Here is a 19,273-nt window from a genome sequence, read left to right as displayed (position 1 = left end):
TTAACTGAATCTTTGAAGCAGAAAACCAAACCAATATAACAAAACAATTCAGATTAAATTTAAGAAAACTTTCCTGAAATAAAAGATGAATCTAGGTATTGAAAGTGCACAGCAGGTGCACCAGGGCAAAGTGGCTGAGATGGTCAACTCTAAGATATATCCTAGTAAAATCAACACACCCAAAAGATAACTGCTCTTTGGACAGCCAGACCAAAACCAAAAAATCTGGCCCCAGATTTTCCATAGCAATATTCAGTGCAGAAGAAAATGGGAAAATAACTATAAGATACACAGAAAGAGTGTGAACAAAGGATTTTATCATCTAGCCAAGCCATCCTTCAAGTATAAAAGGTACAAACAGCTTTGAACATAGAAGAAATCAGAATTTTCCCAGGAGCCGCTCAAGGAAACTACTACTGGATGAATTCACCAAGAAAAGGCTAGAGAAAGCATGGTCAAAGGAATGATGGTACACATTAAATATATTCAATGTAGAACTGAGACTAAAACAAACCAGGGAATTACAGTGACAGGGTAGAGTGTATGCCCTGCCAATGCAGAAGGGATACAGCTAACAAAAAGTGAGAAAATAAAGGGGAGAAAAGATGAGAAAGTAAGTGCATTAATTCCCACCAATCACAGCTAAAGCAATCAGGAAACATCACCCACTAGTGAGCAACAGGCAAACAATTAGAATTTCATTAACAAGTCTTAAGTGGTAGGGGAAAGGGAAAGAAGAGGAAGAAACATGCTAATATTGTTCCTTGCTGTAGGATACTAATATATATTGCCCAAAGAAAGAGGGCTAAGTTAATAAACCTATAAAAATAACCAAGAAGAGAAATACAAACCTTCTGAAATATTAGAATAGTATATACAAAATAATACAGGCCAAATAACAAATATTCTCTGAAAAATAGAGTAACAGTACTCAGACCAAATATATTTGTCACACCAATAAGTATAAACGTGCTTATTAACTCACCTATTTAAAAGAATTTCATACTGGACCACAAAGCAAAACCCAACTCTACGCAAGAAACACACCTGAAATGAAGTGATTCCAAAAAGTTGAAACTAAAAGTATGGTCAAAGTTTCACCAGGCAAACGCAAATAAAATTTGGTTCACTATCTTAACATCAGATAATTAGAATTTAGGTTAAAAACATTAAACAGAGGGAATTCCCTGGCGGTCCAGTGGTTAGGACTCAGCACTTTCACTGCCATAGTCCTGGATGCAATCCCTGTTCAGTGAACTAAGATCACATAAGCCACTCAGCATGGCCAAAAAAAAAAAAAGCATTAAACAGAGCAGAAAAGGGGGAGTGTAGAAATCATAGTGAAGACATATTATGAATATCTGTGCATCAAATAAAAAAGCAGCAACCATTTATAAAGCAGAAATTATAAGAGGCACTACAGAGATATAAGGGCACTAGTAGTGGAAGACTTCAACCTCTCTGTTCATATGAGATCAAGTGGCCCAAAAAAAAGGCAAGAAAAGGAAGACCACAATATAAGGTAGATCTGATTGATGTGCCAAACTCTGTCCCAGAAACAAAAGAGCAGATCTATTTTCAAGTCCCTGACTCATGAGCTCAGCCATTTTAGGCCAAAACTAAGACTAATAAATTCCAAAAAATAGTAGTAGTAAAAACATTCTTTTATCAAAATGTTTTAACACTGGAAATTAATAGTAAATGAGAAAATAGGACTTTTCCACCTAGGCTCTGTGCACCATTTTAAAACTCTCCAACAACTCTTATGACAAAGAAATATAAAAATAAGAATTGGAAAATATCTAGAAAATAATAATACTGAAAACACTACCATTCAGAACCTACAGGACATAGCTCAAGCAGTGCTAAGAGGACAATTCATAGCCTTAGTGGTTCAATAAAAATTAAAGATGAAAAATGAATTAATTATGAGATTCAAAGTTAGAAAAAAAATTGTAGAACAAAAATAGAAATTAATGAAACCAAAAAAGATAAAAACTGTTAAGCTTACTTCTTAGCAGAAATCAATAAAAACCTCTAACCTAGTCAAAAAAGCTCAAATACAAAAAGCAATAAGTGAAAAATAATCAAAGAGATAGAAGAAATTAAATTGAGACTACTTTGCTAAATTCTCTACAAATAAATCTGAAAACTCAACGGAGTAACTCAAACCCAGTCCAAAAGAGACAGAAAACCTAAACAGAACAAGTTTCATAGGGAAAGTTGCCAAAACCCCACCTCCCAATAAAGCAGTGGGCTCTCCATGGAGATTCCATAACACTGAAACAGGAAACTTTCCAAATAATCACAAAAAACTACCCTAACAGTTTTCTATATATGAAAGTCCAGGTTAAAAACCATTTTTCCTCAGAATTTTTTGAGAATATTGCAATACTCCTTTCTAGAATTGATAGAAGGACAGGGAGAGGGTGTCATCAGGAGAATTTAACAGTCATAAATGTGCAGGCTGCTAACAGCAGAGCTTCAAAATACGTAAAGGAAAAAAGGACAATATTAAAGGGAAAGGTAGGAAAGTCTGCAATTTCCACACCAGGTAAAGTTCCCTCTCAGTAACTGATGAGAAAACTAACAGAAACATTACACCCAGCAACTGCAGAATACACATTATTTTCAAGTGCACATAGAACATTCAGCAACATAGAGCCTATGCTGGGTTACAAAACAAGTCTACATAAATTCAAAAGGAAACAAATCTAATTAAAAGGACAGAACTCATACAGAGTATGCTCCCTATGCACAACAGAATTAAATTATAAATCAATAATAAGGTACTAAGGAAACCGTGAAATATTTTAAAATTAAACAAAACATCTAAATCATCCATGCATCAAAGAAGTAGCCAGAAGGAAAGTTAGAATACATTTCAAATCAAATAACAATGAAAATAAAACAATGTGAGAGGGCAGCTTTAAATACTTATATTAAAAAAGAAAAGAGGCCTAAAATCATTGATAGTTTAAAATTAAGAAGCTGGAAAAGCAAAAAATAAACCCAAAGGAAGTCTAAAGAGAAGAAATCAATGAAATAATAAAGAAAAATCATGTAAAACATTAACAAATCAATAAGTTGGTTCCTTCAAAAGACCAACAAATTTGACCAAACTCTAACTATACTGATCAAGAGGAAAAACAACAACAACAAAAAAAAACTGTCACTATTAGAAATGAAGAAGGAATCATCATCACTTCAGACCTTACGGACATTAAAAGAATAATAATATTATAAACTTCATAGAACCAAAATCAGCAACGTAGGTAAAACGGACGAATTCATTGACGGACACAACTTACAAAAACTAAAACAAGATGAAACAAACAAAATATATGAATAGCCCTAATTTTTTTTTTTTTTTGGCCACACTGCATGGCATGCAGAGCTTCCACAACCAGGGATCAAACCCACAACCCCTGCACTGGAGTGGAAGCAGACTCTTAACCACTGGACCACCAAGGAAGTCCTGAATAGCCCTGTATTGATTAAAGACACTGAATTAATCATCAAAAACCTTCCTACTAAGAAAACTCTGGGACCCAAGATGGTTTCACTGGTGAATTCTCCCAAACTTTAAAGAAGAAATCACACCAATTTTATACAATTCTTGCAGACAATGCAGGAGACCGGAACAATTTCTAACTAATTGAGTTCAGTACAACCTTAACACTAAAATCTGACAATGATATTACAAAAAAGAAGTTACAGAGCAATGAACACAGATGCACACTTCTTAAAATACTAGCAAATCAAATCCAGCAATATCTAAAAATGGATAATACATCATGTCCAAGAAAAGTTTATCCCAATAATTCCAGGTTGATTTAACTTCAGAATATCAATGTAATTTTTCACATTAACAGAATAAAGGAGAAAAACAAATATATACATAACACTTCTATAACTCTAACAAAAAGAAACAACAAATTTTAAGTGGGTAAATATTTGAACACTTCACAAAGAAAGGTATTTGAATAAACAAGCAGCACATGAAAAAGTATTAAACAACCTTAGTCATCAAAGAAACACATATTAAAGCCACAATGAGATACTACTAACACATACCAAAACGTATAAAATTAAAAAGACTCACAACACCAAATGTTTGCAAGGATGTAGCAACTGGAACTCTCATACTTTATTGATGAAAGTGTAAATTTTAAATTACTTTTTAGAAAAGGGTCTAGCAGTTTCTTTAAAACTAAGCATACACCTTACCCTGTGACCCAACAATTCCACTCCTAGATATTTAGACAAGGTAACTGATAACATGTCTAAAAAAACCTTGCAGAATAATGTTCACAGCAGCTTTTTTCATGCTAACTAAAATCAGCCCAGGTGTCCATTAATATGAGAATGGATAAAGTATGGTATACCCATAAATTGGAATATTCTTCAGGGATAGGATTAATGATGAAATATTGAATGCTTTTCCCTCTTTTACAGTAGAAAAAGAAAGTAACAGCCTTCCAGCCCACTACCTGTCTTTAAAATAAATCTTCACTGGAGTACAGTCTCGTCTACGTGTCTATGGCTGCTCTTGCGCTGCAGTGGCAGAGCTGAGTAGGAGCAACAGAGACTGCACGGCTCACAGAGCCTGGAATTTTTACTCTCTGGACCTTTACAGAAAAAGTTTGCCAGCTTCTGCTCTTCAGCAATAAAAAGGAATGAACTGCCAATGACTATAACAACATGAATAAATCTCAAAAACATGCCGAATGAGAGAAGCCTTATACAAAAGAGGACATACTATATGGTTCTGTTGATATAAAGATCTAGCGTTGGTAAAACCAACCTGTGACGGAGAAAATCAGAATAACGGCTGCCTGTAGGGGTAGGATGGGGACCGCCTGGTAAGGGACAAGAGGATAATGTCCAGTTCTGCATCTTGACAGGAGTCTGGCTTTGACAAAGACTCTCTTATACCAAAACTTTAGACTGGCTCCTCGGAGTAAATCTTCTTTCTGACTAAGGCCCAACCTTGGGCTTCCGTCTCTGTCCTTGCAGAATCCAGGATGAGCAAGAATCCTGCTAAGATTCCCCACCCTTGGTATCTAACCAAACTTGAGTTTGATATCTGATCGAATTCCCCCTCCCCTACTCTGGCCTGCCTTCACCAAGAACTCAGCTGGGTCCATCTAACAAGAACCTCCCCTCTCCCTAATGCTTCCTCTTTGTAATTTCGCATCCAGTGACCACGCACCAACTCTGCTCCTTGATTAGAAATCCCACTTGTCCTCTCTAGAGTCAGACTTGAGCCCAAACTTTCTCTCTCTCACTGCCAGAGCCCAGGGCAGTGTCCCCTACACCTACCATGATAGCCCCCCCCCCCGAATAAAGTCCTCCTTAAGGTCTTTAACAAGGGTCATGAATAATTTTTCTCTTTAACAGGCTGCATGGATATCAGAACTCAGGACTGGTATCCCTAAGATCTGTACCTTTCATTTTATCTATTGGGCTGGCCAAAAATCTCGTTTGGGTTTCTCCGTAAGATGTTACAGAAAAACCCAAACGGACTTTTTGGCCAACCCAATACAATTACCTCCTAGTTAATAATAAGCAAGGTGAAGTATCTAGGAAAAAGTAAACCAAAATCTACAACTTTTTTTTGAAATGCATCTTAAAAAGATAAACTGATGGATACATGGAAGGACAGAGACAGATAAATGTGATAAAACACAGTAAAATGTTAATTTTAGAATCTAGATGGTGAGGACATGATTGTTCACTGTAAAATTCTTTCAACTTCTATCTTTGAAATTTCTCATAATAAAATGCTGGGGGTAGTGCTTACCTGCTGTGAGACTGTCATAATACAGACGATGAAAATAACTCTTCTACCACTGTGTTTTACACATATTCATCCTTAGACTACAAAGGGGAAGTTTTATCCAAGTACCCTTACAATATAGATTCACTATTAGCACAGAAGTATGAAAGAACCGTGAGATATTTCTGACACTACAAAGGGCTGAACAATTTTAAGTCAAACTTCCATCGATGGAACTACCTCCTACAATAGACCACATTCTAGCACTGGACTCTGAGGGCAAGCCTAACCATTATACTTAGACAGTGAAGAGACGAACTATTTTTAATTCTGTACACAGGGGCGTAAGGTGGCCTGCACCCTAACTGAACCTGATACATTACTGTGCTTTATACATGTGTTTTGTTGAAATTTTTATAGTGGAAAAGAGATAATAGTGCTAACAGTAACATACCAAAAGAAAATTCCAGTTTCTGTCAGATTATAAAATTTTAACTCTCGTGCAATAATTTCTCTATCAACAGTTAAATATCACCAACTGTATTCAAAGCACTGGAGTACACAGACACAAATACAGACCATGTACGTAGTCGTTTCAATTTAAGATGGTAAGAGATTCTTGTTTTTTTTGTTTTTTTCGCTTTTAAAGAAGCCACTTCACTGTTTGAGGTCACACCTGTTTGTCACAGTAATCACTTTCCTGTTAACCGGCAAATAAAAAGCCAAAACAGAAACATACCCACGGCCTACTTCCTCCTCTCTAAAGCTACCCGCTGTCCTAGTCAAATGCTGTCGCCTTTGGGAAGGCAAAACACCCTTTCAATTCCCCTGCCTTCTGGGCTTCCGTTCTGACTACATCTTCTCCCACACCGGCAGTGTCCTTCCCTAATACTTCCTGACTATTTTTTTTTTATTTCCAATACTTTACGCTCTTGACCATTCAGAAATTAGCCTTGTAACATTATCTTTTTCTGCTGAATAATACTGCTTCACTCCCGTGAATGTTTTCTATTTCCCTATCTACATATTAAATTCATGGATTCCTTGGTATTTCCTACAGGAAGTCATAGGGTTGGCACTATAGGGGGTGCAATGTTTTCTGACTGGCATGATAGGCAAGTGTGTTAAATCTAAGCTAACTGGTAGATGTGCTAATCCCCACAGAGCAGGTACCTCTGCAATCTTCCCTGTAACCATGCACTTTTCAAAAGAAAAGAGGAGGCTGCAGCTGTGGCTAAGCAGCCTGGCTGTGAATAAAAACAGAGGCAGGACGCACAGTCATGAAATTTACAGCCAAGGGAATTAAGCAACCCACATACAATATATTACCCTAGTTGTCTTTGCAAAGGAGTAGCCATTTTTCTGTTCTAACTACCTGCTTCCAACTCCTTAGGTGAAGCTAAACTAGGATGCACCTAAGGCAAGATTTGAGTTTCAGAAATAACTGCTTTCAAGATTCTGATTACTTGTCCATGGTTATGACTGGTGTGTAAAAATATCAATATATAAGCAGCCTCCCAACTTTAGGTATGATCCTAAATAGAGCCAGCATTTTCCAATAAAGACCAACCTCTTCCACTTCTCCTCCCTAAATCAGGAGCCAAGGACCCCTGGCCGACAAACTTGAAAAAAGAAGCAGCCATGAGAAATCTGATCCACTCAGAAAAACATGGTCTCCTTCCTGCCTAGGGATGAGCCCCATAGCCCCATACCTGACCGCCATGCTGCCCAATGTGTGTGCTATCGTAGACACTTGCCTGAAATTCCATTAATCTGATATTCTTTAGGGTTAAATTCCAGTTTATGCTTATATCACAAGGCACAGAAATCTACCAGTGTTTTATACAAATATCTTAAATTTGGCCACTTTTCCTAAAATACAGCTGTTTTGGGGGCATAAGAATGCTGAAGCGAGGAGGTGGTATGAACTTTGAACACAGAATACTTTTGTGGACCAGGGAGGACTTAGCATCACTAGGCAGAGTCCTAGAATAAGCAAGAAGGCACAAGAATCTGGTTACAGAACATCATAGGACGTCAAAGATAAAATACGTCTATTTCACAATTTGGCCCAGGCTGGCCCTTCATCCAGAAAAAAATGCTAGTTGGTTCCTATTCTCAGAATAGGAGATACTATTAGTATCTGGATATTCTGGATACTATTAGTAATACTAAAATAAAAGCCGTGTCAAATGGAGTTAATACAGCAGTCATAGGTCAGACCTAGAAGCTAGCTACCCCACTAAGTACCATTTGTATACAAAAGTCAATGCAAGTTCCAAACAACTATCTAAAAATGAGTACAATGGAAACCATTTACTAGGAGCACTGTACTAATAAGCATCACTTTCTGAGCATCATCTTCTTTAACTGTCACAACAGTCCTATGTAATAGGTACTATTCTCATTCCTATCTTACAGATAAGGAAAGTAAAACATAACAGGCTAAGTTACTTGATTGAAATCACACGGCAAAAATAAACGGCACACTCCAAAGATATACAAATGGCCAACAAGCATATGAAAAGATGTTCAACATCACTAATCATAAGGGTAATGCAAATCAAAAGCACTAGATATCACTTCACATCCATTAGAATGCCTACTATTAAAGAAAAAACAAACAAACAAAAAAACAGAAAATGTGTTGAGGAGGACAGAGAGAAACTGGAACCCTTGCAACACTGCTGGTGGGAATGCAAAATAGTACGACCACTATGGATAAAGCAATGTGGTGGTTCTTCAAAAAATTAAAATTACTTTATGATCCAGCAATTTCACTTCTGGGTATATATCCAGAAGAACTGAAAGGTGGGTTGAAGAGGTATTTGTACAGTCATGTTCTAGTAAGCAGAATCCCCTAATATCTTTCCGGATCATTCTATCATAAGCTCCAAATTAATAAACCTCCATGTTCCATTATTCACTAATCTAAACCTATTTTTTCTTCATCCATTATATACCTACCATCATTTTAAACTGCTGATTGAAAAAAAAGTAAAACCAGCAAACATAATACAGAAAGGCTTCATATATTAACTCAGGACTTCAACATATTATTTCACCTTTAAGTAAGATTACTACTCAGTTACATCATTTACTAAACCTCTGATTCAAATCCAAACAACTCAAGTAACGCCTTTCAGTTTCAACTATACAAACTTACACCCTACCCAGCCCCCAACCCAAAATAAAAGACCTAGCAACCCATTGTCTCTCTCTCCATGAGGCTGCTTGATTTTCATAGTTGTGACTAAACAACCATTTTATTCTTCTAAAACCATAATTCAGAAAGATCCTGCAATGTACAATCTAAACTCCCCAGAAAGACACAGAATAAACTCCTATGTTTTTAAAATTTTTAAATGCTAAAATAGACTTCAAAGACAGACCTATTCTATTAAATTAGTATTAAGCATCTTTTTCTTCAAGAATTAAGCTGTCAAATTTCTCTAAAAACTAAAGTTGGTTTAATATTCAAGATACAAAGGCATCTTGAGCCAGGCTTCCCTGGTGGCAGTGGTTGAGAGTCCGCCTGCCGATGCAGGGGACACAGGTTCGTGCCCCGGTCCAGGAAGATCCCACATGCTGCGGAGCGGCTAGGCCTGTGAGCCATGGCCGCTGAGCCTGCGCGTCCGGAGCCTGTGCTCCGCTACAGGAGAGGCCACAACAGTGAGAGGCCCACGTACCGCAAAAAAAAATAATAATAATAAAAGTAAAAAGATACAAAGGCATCTTTCAACTTATATTTAGCAGCCTACGAGTTTTATTTTTTAATTTATTTTTGGCTGCATTGGGTCTTCGTTGCTGAGCGTGGGCTTTCTCTAGTTGCGGCAAGCAGGGGCTACTCTTTGTTGCAGTGTGCAGGCTTCTCATTGCGGTGGCTTCTCTTGTTGTGGAACACGGGCTCTAGGCACACGGGCTTCAGTAGTTGTGGCACGCAGCTCAGTAGTTGTGGCTCGTGGGCTCTAGAGCGCAGGCTCAGTAGTTGTGGCACACGGGCTTAGTTGCTCTGCGGCATGTGGGATCTTCCCAGACCAGGACTCAAACCCCTGTTTCCTGCATTGGCAAGCGGATTCTTAACCACTGTGCCAACAGGGAAGTCCCTTAACCCTTTTTTCTTAACAGCTAAGCTTAAATTCTTCTGCAGCATCGCTGATTTCACAGTTAGAGCTGAGGGTTCACATACAGATAAGAAAAGTACACTTTGATGAAGCATTCCAATAACTAACTGGAATGCAAAATCCTAGAATATAGCCATCTAGGAGCTCAAAAGTGAAAAGAGCAAGTATGCGAAAGGAATCTATATAGACCACATGCCTTACTGATGCATTCTTGTGGCTCTGAAAGCTCATCATTTTGATCGCATACATTTCAAGCCTCAATCAGACCTCAAAGACTATAGTATACAAATGTCCCACAGTGCAACCAGAGTTGTCAACACTCCCAGGAAACCATTTAGAAGCAAGATTCTTTTTAAATTAAAGCAGGAAAAAAGTAAATGATCAGTTTGCCTTAAAAATGAGTACCACAAACCTTTCTCAATTATAAGTGTAGTTATCTGTATCTTAGTATAGGTTTTATCATTGCTGCAATGCATTCTTACTACATTTAAAATAGCTGCACAGAAGTTGAGACACAGATGTAGAGAACAAACGTATGGACACCAAGGGGTGAAAACCATGGTGGGGTGGAGATGGGGGTGTGCTGAACTGGGCGACTGGGATTGACATATATACACTGATGTGTATAAAATTGATGACTAATAAGAACCTGCAGTATAAAAAAACAAACAAAAACAACTAATACTAAACTTTCTTTAGGTTATTTGTATGGAAATATGTTAATATAAATGTTTCAGACATTACATGAAATTTCTAAAAATCTTATATGTTCTGGTATAATGCTGTAAGTCATAATTCCAGTTATTACTTTAAAATGTATATCTCAGAAATAACTAAATTTCCTTGTCAATTGCATTATTATGAACTTTCATCAAATCTTTAACTGTGGTCATTTTTAAGTCTCTTGTCATTTACAGAGTTCTGGGTGTACTCTGATGCTTTTGCAAAAATGTTCCTATAAAAGGGTTTCACCTTCAAGGAATTCATGGAAAAGACTGACAAGAACAGGTTTCTGGTAACTGACTATACTGCTGAACTGAATGAATAAGCATTTTCAGATCTCTAATGGAAAACTGATGAATTCATAAAAGTGCTAACAAAAGATCAAGATGAAAAAAAATTAATTACATGGGACTGAGTGAACTGATGAGGATGATTATAATTTTTGTGACTTTGTTTGAATAAAAAAAAAAAATCCCCCAAGGACTCAGGCAAAAAATACACAAATCAATTTTCACTGCAAAGTAAAGGAGCTGTTACAAAGGACGATTACTGGACTGAATGTCAATATTATGACATTATGAGTGTGTTTCGTGTTTGGTAACTGCAATCATTGTTGCTTTTGTTGTGGTCATCCACTTACAATGCTTGGTGTCAGTTTATTTATCTCTTGTAAAAATAAAATACAGTGTGTGTATGTGGAAAATATATATATAAACATTGCCAATGTTGTACCTCTTCTCATGGAAATTAATAAAAATATTAAATGTGGGTTTCCCTGGTGGCGCAGTGGTTGAGTCCGCCTGCTGATGCAGGGGACACGGGTTCGTGCCCCGGTGCAGGAAGACCCCACATACCGCGGAGCCACTGGGCCCGTGAGCCATGGCCGCTGAGCCTGCGCGTCCGGAGCCTGTGCTCCACAATGGGAGAGGCCACAACAGTGAGAGGCCCGCGTACCACAAAAAAAAAAAAAAAATTAAATGTGAAAAAAAATGAAATAAAATAAAATAGCTGCAAACTTCATTAAATAAATATGCAGCAATTAATTGCGGAAAAGAAAAAAGAGTATCACAAACCAAGTTTCACCAGAAAAATACACTTACTGGTTTTGATTTAAAATGCTTTACTTGCTCTCTAACCCCTGCTCCGGCACCACCACCAATACACGCACTCGGCTCTGGGTCACCCCTTACTTGTCTCCCTTCAAGCAGAATCCAGCTACCATTCTGTGAGGACACTCAAGCAGCCCTATGGAGTGGTCTAAGAGGAACTGAGGCCGCCTGCCAACAGTTAGTACCAACCTGCCAGCCATCCGTGTGGCTGACAGGGTCTTCATGCTCCGGCCGGGTCTTCGTGCTACGGCCAGGTGTCAGGCCTGTGCCTCTGAGGTGGGAGAGCCGAGTTCAGGACACTGGTCCACGAGAGACCTCCCGGCTCCACATAATATCAAACAGCAAAAGCTCTCCAAGAGATCTCCATCTCAGAGCTAAGACCCAGCTCCACTCAATAACCAGCAAGCTCCAGTGCTGGACACCCTATGCCAAACAACTAGCAAGACAGAAACAAAACCCCACCCACTGGCAGAGAGGCTGTCTAAAATCATAATAAGGTCACAGACACCCCAAAACACACCACTGGATGTGGTCCTGCCCACCAGAAAGACAAGATCCAGCCTCATCCACCAGAACGCAAGAACCAGTCCCCTCCACCAGGAGGCCTACACAACCCACTGAACCAACCTTAGCCACTGGGGGCAGACACCAAAAAAAACACAGGAACTACGAACCTGCAGCCTGTGAAAAGGAAACCCCCAAACACAGTCAGTAAGCAAAATGAGAAGACAGAGGAACACACAGCAGATAAAGAAGAAAAGTAAAAACGCACCAGACCTAGCAAATGAAAAGGAAATAGGCAGTCTACCTGAAAAAGAATTCAGAGTAATGATAGTAAAGATGATCCAAAATCTTGGAAATGGAAAGGAGAAAATATAAAAAACGTTTAACAAGGACCTAGAAGAACTAGAGAGCAAACAAACACTGATGAACAACACAATAAATGAAATTAAAACTTCTCTAGGGGCTTCCCTGGTGGCGCAGTGGTTGAGAGTCCGCCTGCTGATGCAGGGGACACGGGTTCGTGCCCCGGTCCAGGAAGATCCCACATGCCACGGAGCGGCTGGGCCCGTGAGCCATGGCCGCCGAGCCTGCGCGTCCGGAGCCTGTGCTCTGCAATGGGAGAGGCCACAACAGTGAGAGGCCCGCGTATAGCCAAAAAAAAAAAAAAAAAAAAAAAAATCTCTAGAAAGAATCAATAGCAGAATAACTGAGACAGAAGAATGGATAAGTGACCTGGAAGATAAAATAGTGGAAATAACTACTGCAGAGCAGAATACAGAAATAAGAATGAAAAGAATTGAGTAGAGTCTCAGGGACCTCTGGGACAACAATAAATGCACCAACATTTGAATTATAAGGGTCCGAGAAGAAGAAGAGAAAAAGAAAGAGACTGAGAAAACATTTAATTTGAAGAGATTATAGTTGAAAAATTCCCTAATATGGGGAAAAAAATAGTCAATCAAGTCCAGGAAGCACAGAGAGTCCCAAACAGGATAAACCCAAGGGGAAACACTCCAAGCACATATTAATCAAACTATCAAAAACTAAATACAAACAAAAAATATTAAAAGTAGCAAGGGAAGGGCTTCCCTGGTGGCACAGTGGTTGAGAGTCCGCCTGCCAATGCAGGGGACACGGGTTCGTGCCCCGGTCCGGGAAGATCCCACATGTCACGGAGCAGCTGGGCCCGTGAGCCATGGTTGCTGAGCCTGTGCGTCCGGAGCCTGTGCTCCGCAACGGGAGAGGCCACAACAGTGAGAGGCCCGTGTACCGCAAAAAAAAAAAAAAAGAAAGAAAAAAAAAGCAGCAAGGGAAAAACATCAAATAACATACCTGGGAATCCCCATATGGTTAACAACTGATCTTTCAGCAGAAACTCTGCAAGCCAGAAGGGAGTGGCAAGACATATTAAAAGTGATGAAATGGAAAAACCTACAACCAACATTACTCTACCCAGCAGGATCTCATTCAGATTCGACAGAAAACTTAAAACCTAATTGACAAGCAAAAGCTAAGAGAATTCAACACCACCACACCAGCTTTACAACAAATGCTAAAGGAACTGCTCTAGGTAGGAAACACAAGAGAAGGAAAAGACCTACAATAACAAACCCAAAACAATTAAGAAAATGGTAATAGGAACACACATATCAATAACTACCTTAAATGTAAATGGATTAAATGCTCCAACCAAAAGACACTGACTGGCTGAATGGATACAAAAAAAGACCCATATATATGATGTCTACAAGAGACCAGCTTCAGACCTAGGGACACATACAGACTGAAAGTGAGGGGATGGAAAACGATATTCCACACAAATGGAAATCAAAATAAAGCTGGAGTAGCAAATCTCGTATCAGACAAAATAGACTTTAAAATAAAGACTATTACGAGAGACAAAGAAGGACACTTTGGGATCAATTCAAGAAAGGATCAATTCAAGAAGAAGATATAACAATTGTAAACACTTATGAATCCAATATAAGAGCATCTCAATACATAAGGCAAATGCTAACAGCCATAAAAGGGGATATTGACAGTAACACAATTAATAGTAGGGGAATTAAACACCCCACTTTCACCAATGGACAGATCATCCAAAATGAAAATAAATAAGGAAACACAAACTTTAAATGATACATTAAAAAAAGATGGACCTAATTGATATTTATAGGACATTCCATCCAAAAACAACAGAATACACTTTCTTCTCAAGTGCTCATGGTACATTCTCCAGGATAGATCATATCTTGGGTCACAAATCAAGCCTTGGTAAATTTAAGAAAATTGAAATCGTATCAAGTGTCTTTTCCGACCACAACGCTATAAGACTAGATATCAATTACAGGAAGAAATCTGTAAAAAATACAAATACATGGAGGCTAAACAATACACTACTAAATAACCAACAGATCACTGAAGAAATCAAAGGGGAAATCAAAAGGTACCTAGAAACAAATGATAATGAAAGCACAATGACCCAAAACCCATAGGATGCAGCAAAAGCAGTTCTAAGAGTAAAGTTTATAGCAATACAATCCTACCTCAAGAAAACAAGAAACATCTCAAATAAACAACCTAACCTTACACCTAAAGCAATTAGAGAAAGAAGAACAAAAAAACGCCAAAGTTAGGCGAAGGAAAGAAATCATAAAGATCAGATCAGAAATAAATGAAAAAACAAATGAAGGAAACAACAGCAAAGATCAATAAAACTAAAGCTGGTTCTTTGAGAAGATAAACAAAGTTCATAAACCATTAGCCAGACTCACCAAGAAAAAAAGAGAAGACTCAAATCACTAGAATTAGAAATAAAAAAGGAGAAGTAACAACTGACACTGCAGAAATACAAAGGATCATGAGAGTTTAATACAAGCAACTATATGCCAATAAAATGTACAACCTGGAAGGAATGGACAAATTCTTAGAAAAGCACAACCTTCCGAGACTGAACCAGGAAAAACAGAAAATATAAACAGACAAATCACAAGCACTGAAATTGAAACTGATTAAAAATCTTCCAACAAACAAAAGCCCAGGACAAGATGGCTTCACAGGCGAATTCTATCAAACATTTAGAGAAGAGCTAACACCTATCCTTCTCAAACTCTTCCAAAATATAGCAGAGGGAGGAACACTCCCAAACTCATTCTACGAGGCCACCATCACCCTGATACCAAAACCAGACAAAGATGTCACAAAGAAAGAAAACTACAGGCCAATATCACTGATGAAAATAGATGCAGAAATCCTCAACAAAATACTAGCAAACGGAATCCAGTAGCACATGAAAAGGCTCACACACCATGATCAAGTGGGGTTTATCCCAGGAGTGCAAGGATTCTTCAATATATGCAAATCAATCAATGCAATACTCCATATTAACAAATTGAAGTAGAAAAACCATATGATCATCTCAAAAGATGCAGAAAAAGCTTTTGGCAAAATTCAACACCCATTTATGATAAAAAACCATCCAGAAAGTAGGCATAGAGGGAATTTACCTCAACATAATAAAGGCCATATATGACAAACCCACAGCCAACATTGTTCTCAGTGGTGAAAAACTGAAACCATTTCCTGTAAGATCAGGAACCAGACAAGGTTGTCCAGTCTCACCACTATTATTCAACATAGTTTTGGAAGTTTTAGCCACAGCAATCTGAGAAGAAAAAGAAATAAAAGGAATCCAAATCAGAAAAGAAGATGTAAAGCTGTCACTGTTTGCAGATGACATGATACTATACATAGAGAATCCTAAAGATGCTACCAGAAAACTACTAGAGCCAATCAATGAATTTGGTAAAGGAGCAGGATACAAAATTAATGCCCAGAAATCTCTTGCATTCCTATACACTAATGATAAAAATCTGAAAGAGAAATTAAGGAAACACTCCCATTTACCACTGCAACGAAAAGAATAAAATACCTAGGAATACAGCTACCTAAGGAGACAAAAGACCTGTATGCAGAAAATTATAAGACACTGATGAAAGAAATTAAAGAGGATACAAACAGATGGAGAGATAGACCATGTTCTTGGACTGGAAGGATCAACATTCTGAAAATGACTATACTACACAAAGTAATCTATAGATTCAATGCAATCCCTATCAAACTACCAATGGCATTTTTCACAGAACTAGAACAAAAAAGTGCACAATTTGTATGGAAACACAAAAGACCACGAATAGCCAAAGCAATCTTGAGGAAAAAACAGAGCTGGAGGAATCAGGCTTCCTGACTGCAGACTATACTACAAAGCTACAGTAATCAAGACAGTATGGTACTGGCACAAAAACAGAAATATGGATCAATGGAATAGGATAGAAAGCCCAGAGATAAACGCACGAACATACGGTCACCTTATCTTTGATAAAGGAGGCAAGGATATACAATGGAGAAAAGACAGCCTCTTCAATAAGTGGTGCTGGGCAAACTGGACAGCTACATGTAAAAGAATGAAATTAGAACATTCCCTCACACCATACACAAAAATAAACTCAAAATGGATTAAAGACCTAAATGTAAGGCCAGACACTATAAAACTCTTAGAGGAAAACATAGGCAGAACATTCTATGACATAAATCACAGCAAGATCCTTTTTGACCCACCTCCTAGAAAAATGGAAAAAAATAGACAAATGGAACCTAATGAAACTTAAAAGTTTTTGCACAGCAAAGGAAACCATAAACGGGATGCAAGGCAACCCTCAGAATGGCAGGAAATATTTGCAAATGAAGGAACTGACAGAAGATTAATCTCCAAAATTTATAAGCAGCTCGTGCAGCTCAATATCAAAAAAAACAAACAACCCAATCCAAAAATGCGCAGAAGACCTAAATAGACATTTCTCCAAAGAAGATATACAGATATCCAACAAACACATGAAAGGATGCTCAACATCACTAATCATTAGAGAAATGAAAATCAAAACTACAGTGAGGTATCACCTCATACCAATCAGAATGCCCATCAAAAAATCGACAAACAATACATGCTGGAGAGGGTGTGGAGAAAAGGGAATCCTCTTACACTGCTGGTGGGAATGTAAACTGATACAGCCACTATGAAGAACAGTATGGAGGTTCCTCAAAAAAACTAATAATAGAACTACCATGCGACCCAGCAATCCTACTACTGGGCATATACCCTGAGTAAACCATAATTCAAAAAGAGTCATGTACCACAATGTTCATTACAGCACTGTTTACAATAGCCAGGACTTGGAAGCAACCTAAGTGTCCATCGACAGATGAATGGATAAAGAAGATGTGGCACATATATACAATGGAGTATTACTCAGCCATAGAAAGAAATGAAATTGAGTTATTTGTAGTGAGGTGGATGGACCTAGAGACTGTCATACAGAGTGAAGTAAGTCAGAAAGAGAAAAAAAAAATACCGTATGCTAACACATATATATGGAAATCTAAAAAAAAAACAAAATGGTTCTGAAGAACCTAGGGGCATGACAGGAATAAAGACACAGACATAGAGTATGGACTTGAGGACACAGGGAGGGGGAAGGGTAAGCTGGGATGAAGTGAGAGAGTGGCATGGACATATATACACTACCAAATGTAAAATAGATAGCTACTGGGAAGCAGCCGCATAGCACATTGAGATCAGCTCGGTGCTTTGTGACCACCTCGAGGGGTGGTATAGGGAGGGTGGGAGGGAGACGCAAGAGGAAGGAGATATGGGGATATAAGTATATGTATAGCTGATTCACTTTGTTATAAAGCAGAAACTAACACACCATTGTAAAGCAATTATACTCCAATAAAGATGTTAAAAATAAATAAAGAAAAGAAAACGCTTTACTTGATTTGAAACAAAAACTTTTCATTAAGGGCTCTAAGACTCACTTCTTTTCAAAATCATCTCATTTAAATGTTTATAGCATAATGTCACATGAAAAAGATCACAAAACAAAATATATGAAAGAGAAAAAAATATATATATATATATATATGAAAGGATTCTATACAATTACTGTATTTCCCTTAGTTATCTTCCAAAAATAGGCCACTGCCTTTATTCAAGGTCCTTACAACATCTAGCAGGAATCTCTCTCTCTGCTACTTCAACTTGAACAAAGTTCGGTAAGCAGGTATCCTAACATTTACTAAACAGCTTAGGGGTCACAGAGGATCATTTTATATTTACGCATATATGTCACATGTATGTCTGCTGTAGGTAGAATATATATACTGCATACATGCGTAGAATATGTATGCATAAAATACACACTCATACATATGCATAAAGTCTGAAAGGTGTAAATCCAAAACAAGCAGTGATTACCTCTCGATGATATGAGATCTATAATTTAAATTTTCTACCTTGTTATATATCTTTTCTAACTTGTCTCCAACAAAGAAAGTTAAAATTTTTAGTTTTATATTCCACTGTACTGGTGTCAACAGCAGAACTCTTTCCTTATATGGTATAGTTTTCATGTTCCACCAAGAAAGAATAATTTTCAGGTTCTCTGCCATTTTTCTAAAATTGCCAACATTTCCAGGTACTCTGGTAAACTTGTTCTAAACAAAAGGATGTTAAACAGGTGCTAATTGCACATATAACAACTTTTAGGTATCGCAAATCAAATTCCTCAAAGATTTACCTTCATCGTACATCTCTTCTATTAAATAGGCCTCTGCTCGGTCTTTCAGAGCGTTCACATTGTCAGGTTCCATCTGTAAAACTTCCGAACACACTCGAATAGCTTCAACAGGCTTCTCATCCTAAAAGTAAGTGTGAGAAAAGAATTTATAGTTGTTTTCCACAATGTCAAGTTTTTACAATTCTGGGAGTGAGTCAACAGTTACCTTCGAAAAGCAGTGGCAAATCCTTTCTTTTGAACGAATTGTATACTCAGAAACACTTGGCTCTGTTTTCATGACAGATTCATATTTGCTGGTCGCATCTGTGTATCTGTTAAATGAGCAAATCATGATGAGTAAAAAATGAAATTCTATTTCCAGAGCTAAAGAAACGACCCTCTATTCTTCACTATATG

The 19,273-nt window shown here is 37.8% G+C and overlaps 2 protein-coding genes across 2 annotated transcripts in view; one reads left to right on the top strand and one right to left on the bottom strand.

Moving 5' to 3' along the window:
• Positions 1–11,110, top strand: part of UGGT2 (UDP-glucose glycoprotein glucosyltransferase 2) — a 191,643-nt gene extending 180,533 nt beyond the window's left edge. The window contains exon 46 of the mRNA XM_060287968.1: positions 4,462–11,110. The gene's annotated coding sequence lies outside the window, so the exon portion shown is untranslated. The remainder of the gene's footprint in view (positions 1–4,461) is intronic.
• The window catches only part of DNAJC3 (DnaJ heat shock protein family (Hsp40) member C3), an 85,613-nt gene that overhangs the window by 11,106 nt on the left and 55,234 nt on the right, over positions 1–19,273 (bottom strand). Inside the window, exons 8-9 of the mRNA XM_030856886.3 lie at positions 19,083–19,188; positions 18,878–18,998 (exon numbers count right to left, since the gene is read on the bottom strand). Coding sequence (XP_030712746.1) covers positions 18,878–18,998; positions 19,083–19,188 — 227 coding nt within the window. The remainder of the gene's footprint in view (positions 1–18,877; positions 18,999–19,082; positions 19,189–19,273) is intronic.

This window comes from Globicephala melas, chromosome 18 (assembly GCF_963455315.2).
Source record: "Globicephala melas chromosome 18, mGloMel1.2, whole genome shotgun sequence".
In the NCBI taxonomy this organism is placed as follows: Eukaryota; Metazoa; Chordata; class Mammalia; order Artiodactyla; family Delphinidae; genus Globicephala; species Globicephala melas.
This window is presented reverse-complemented; position numbering and strand designations above follow the sequence as displayed.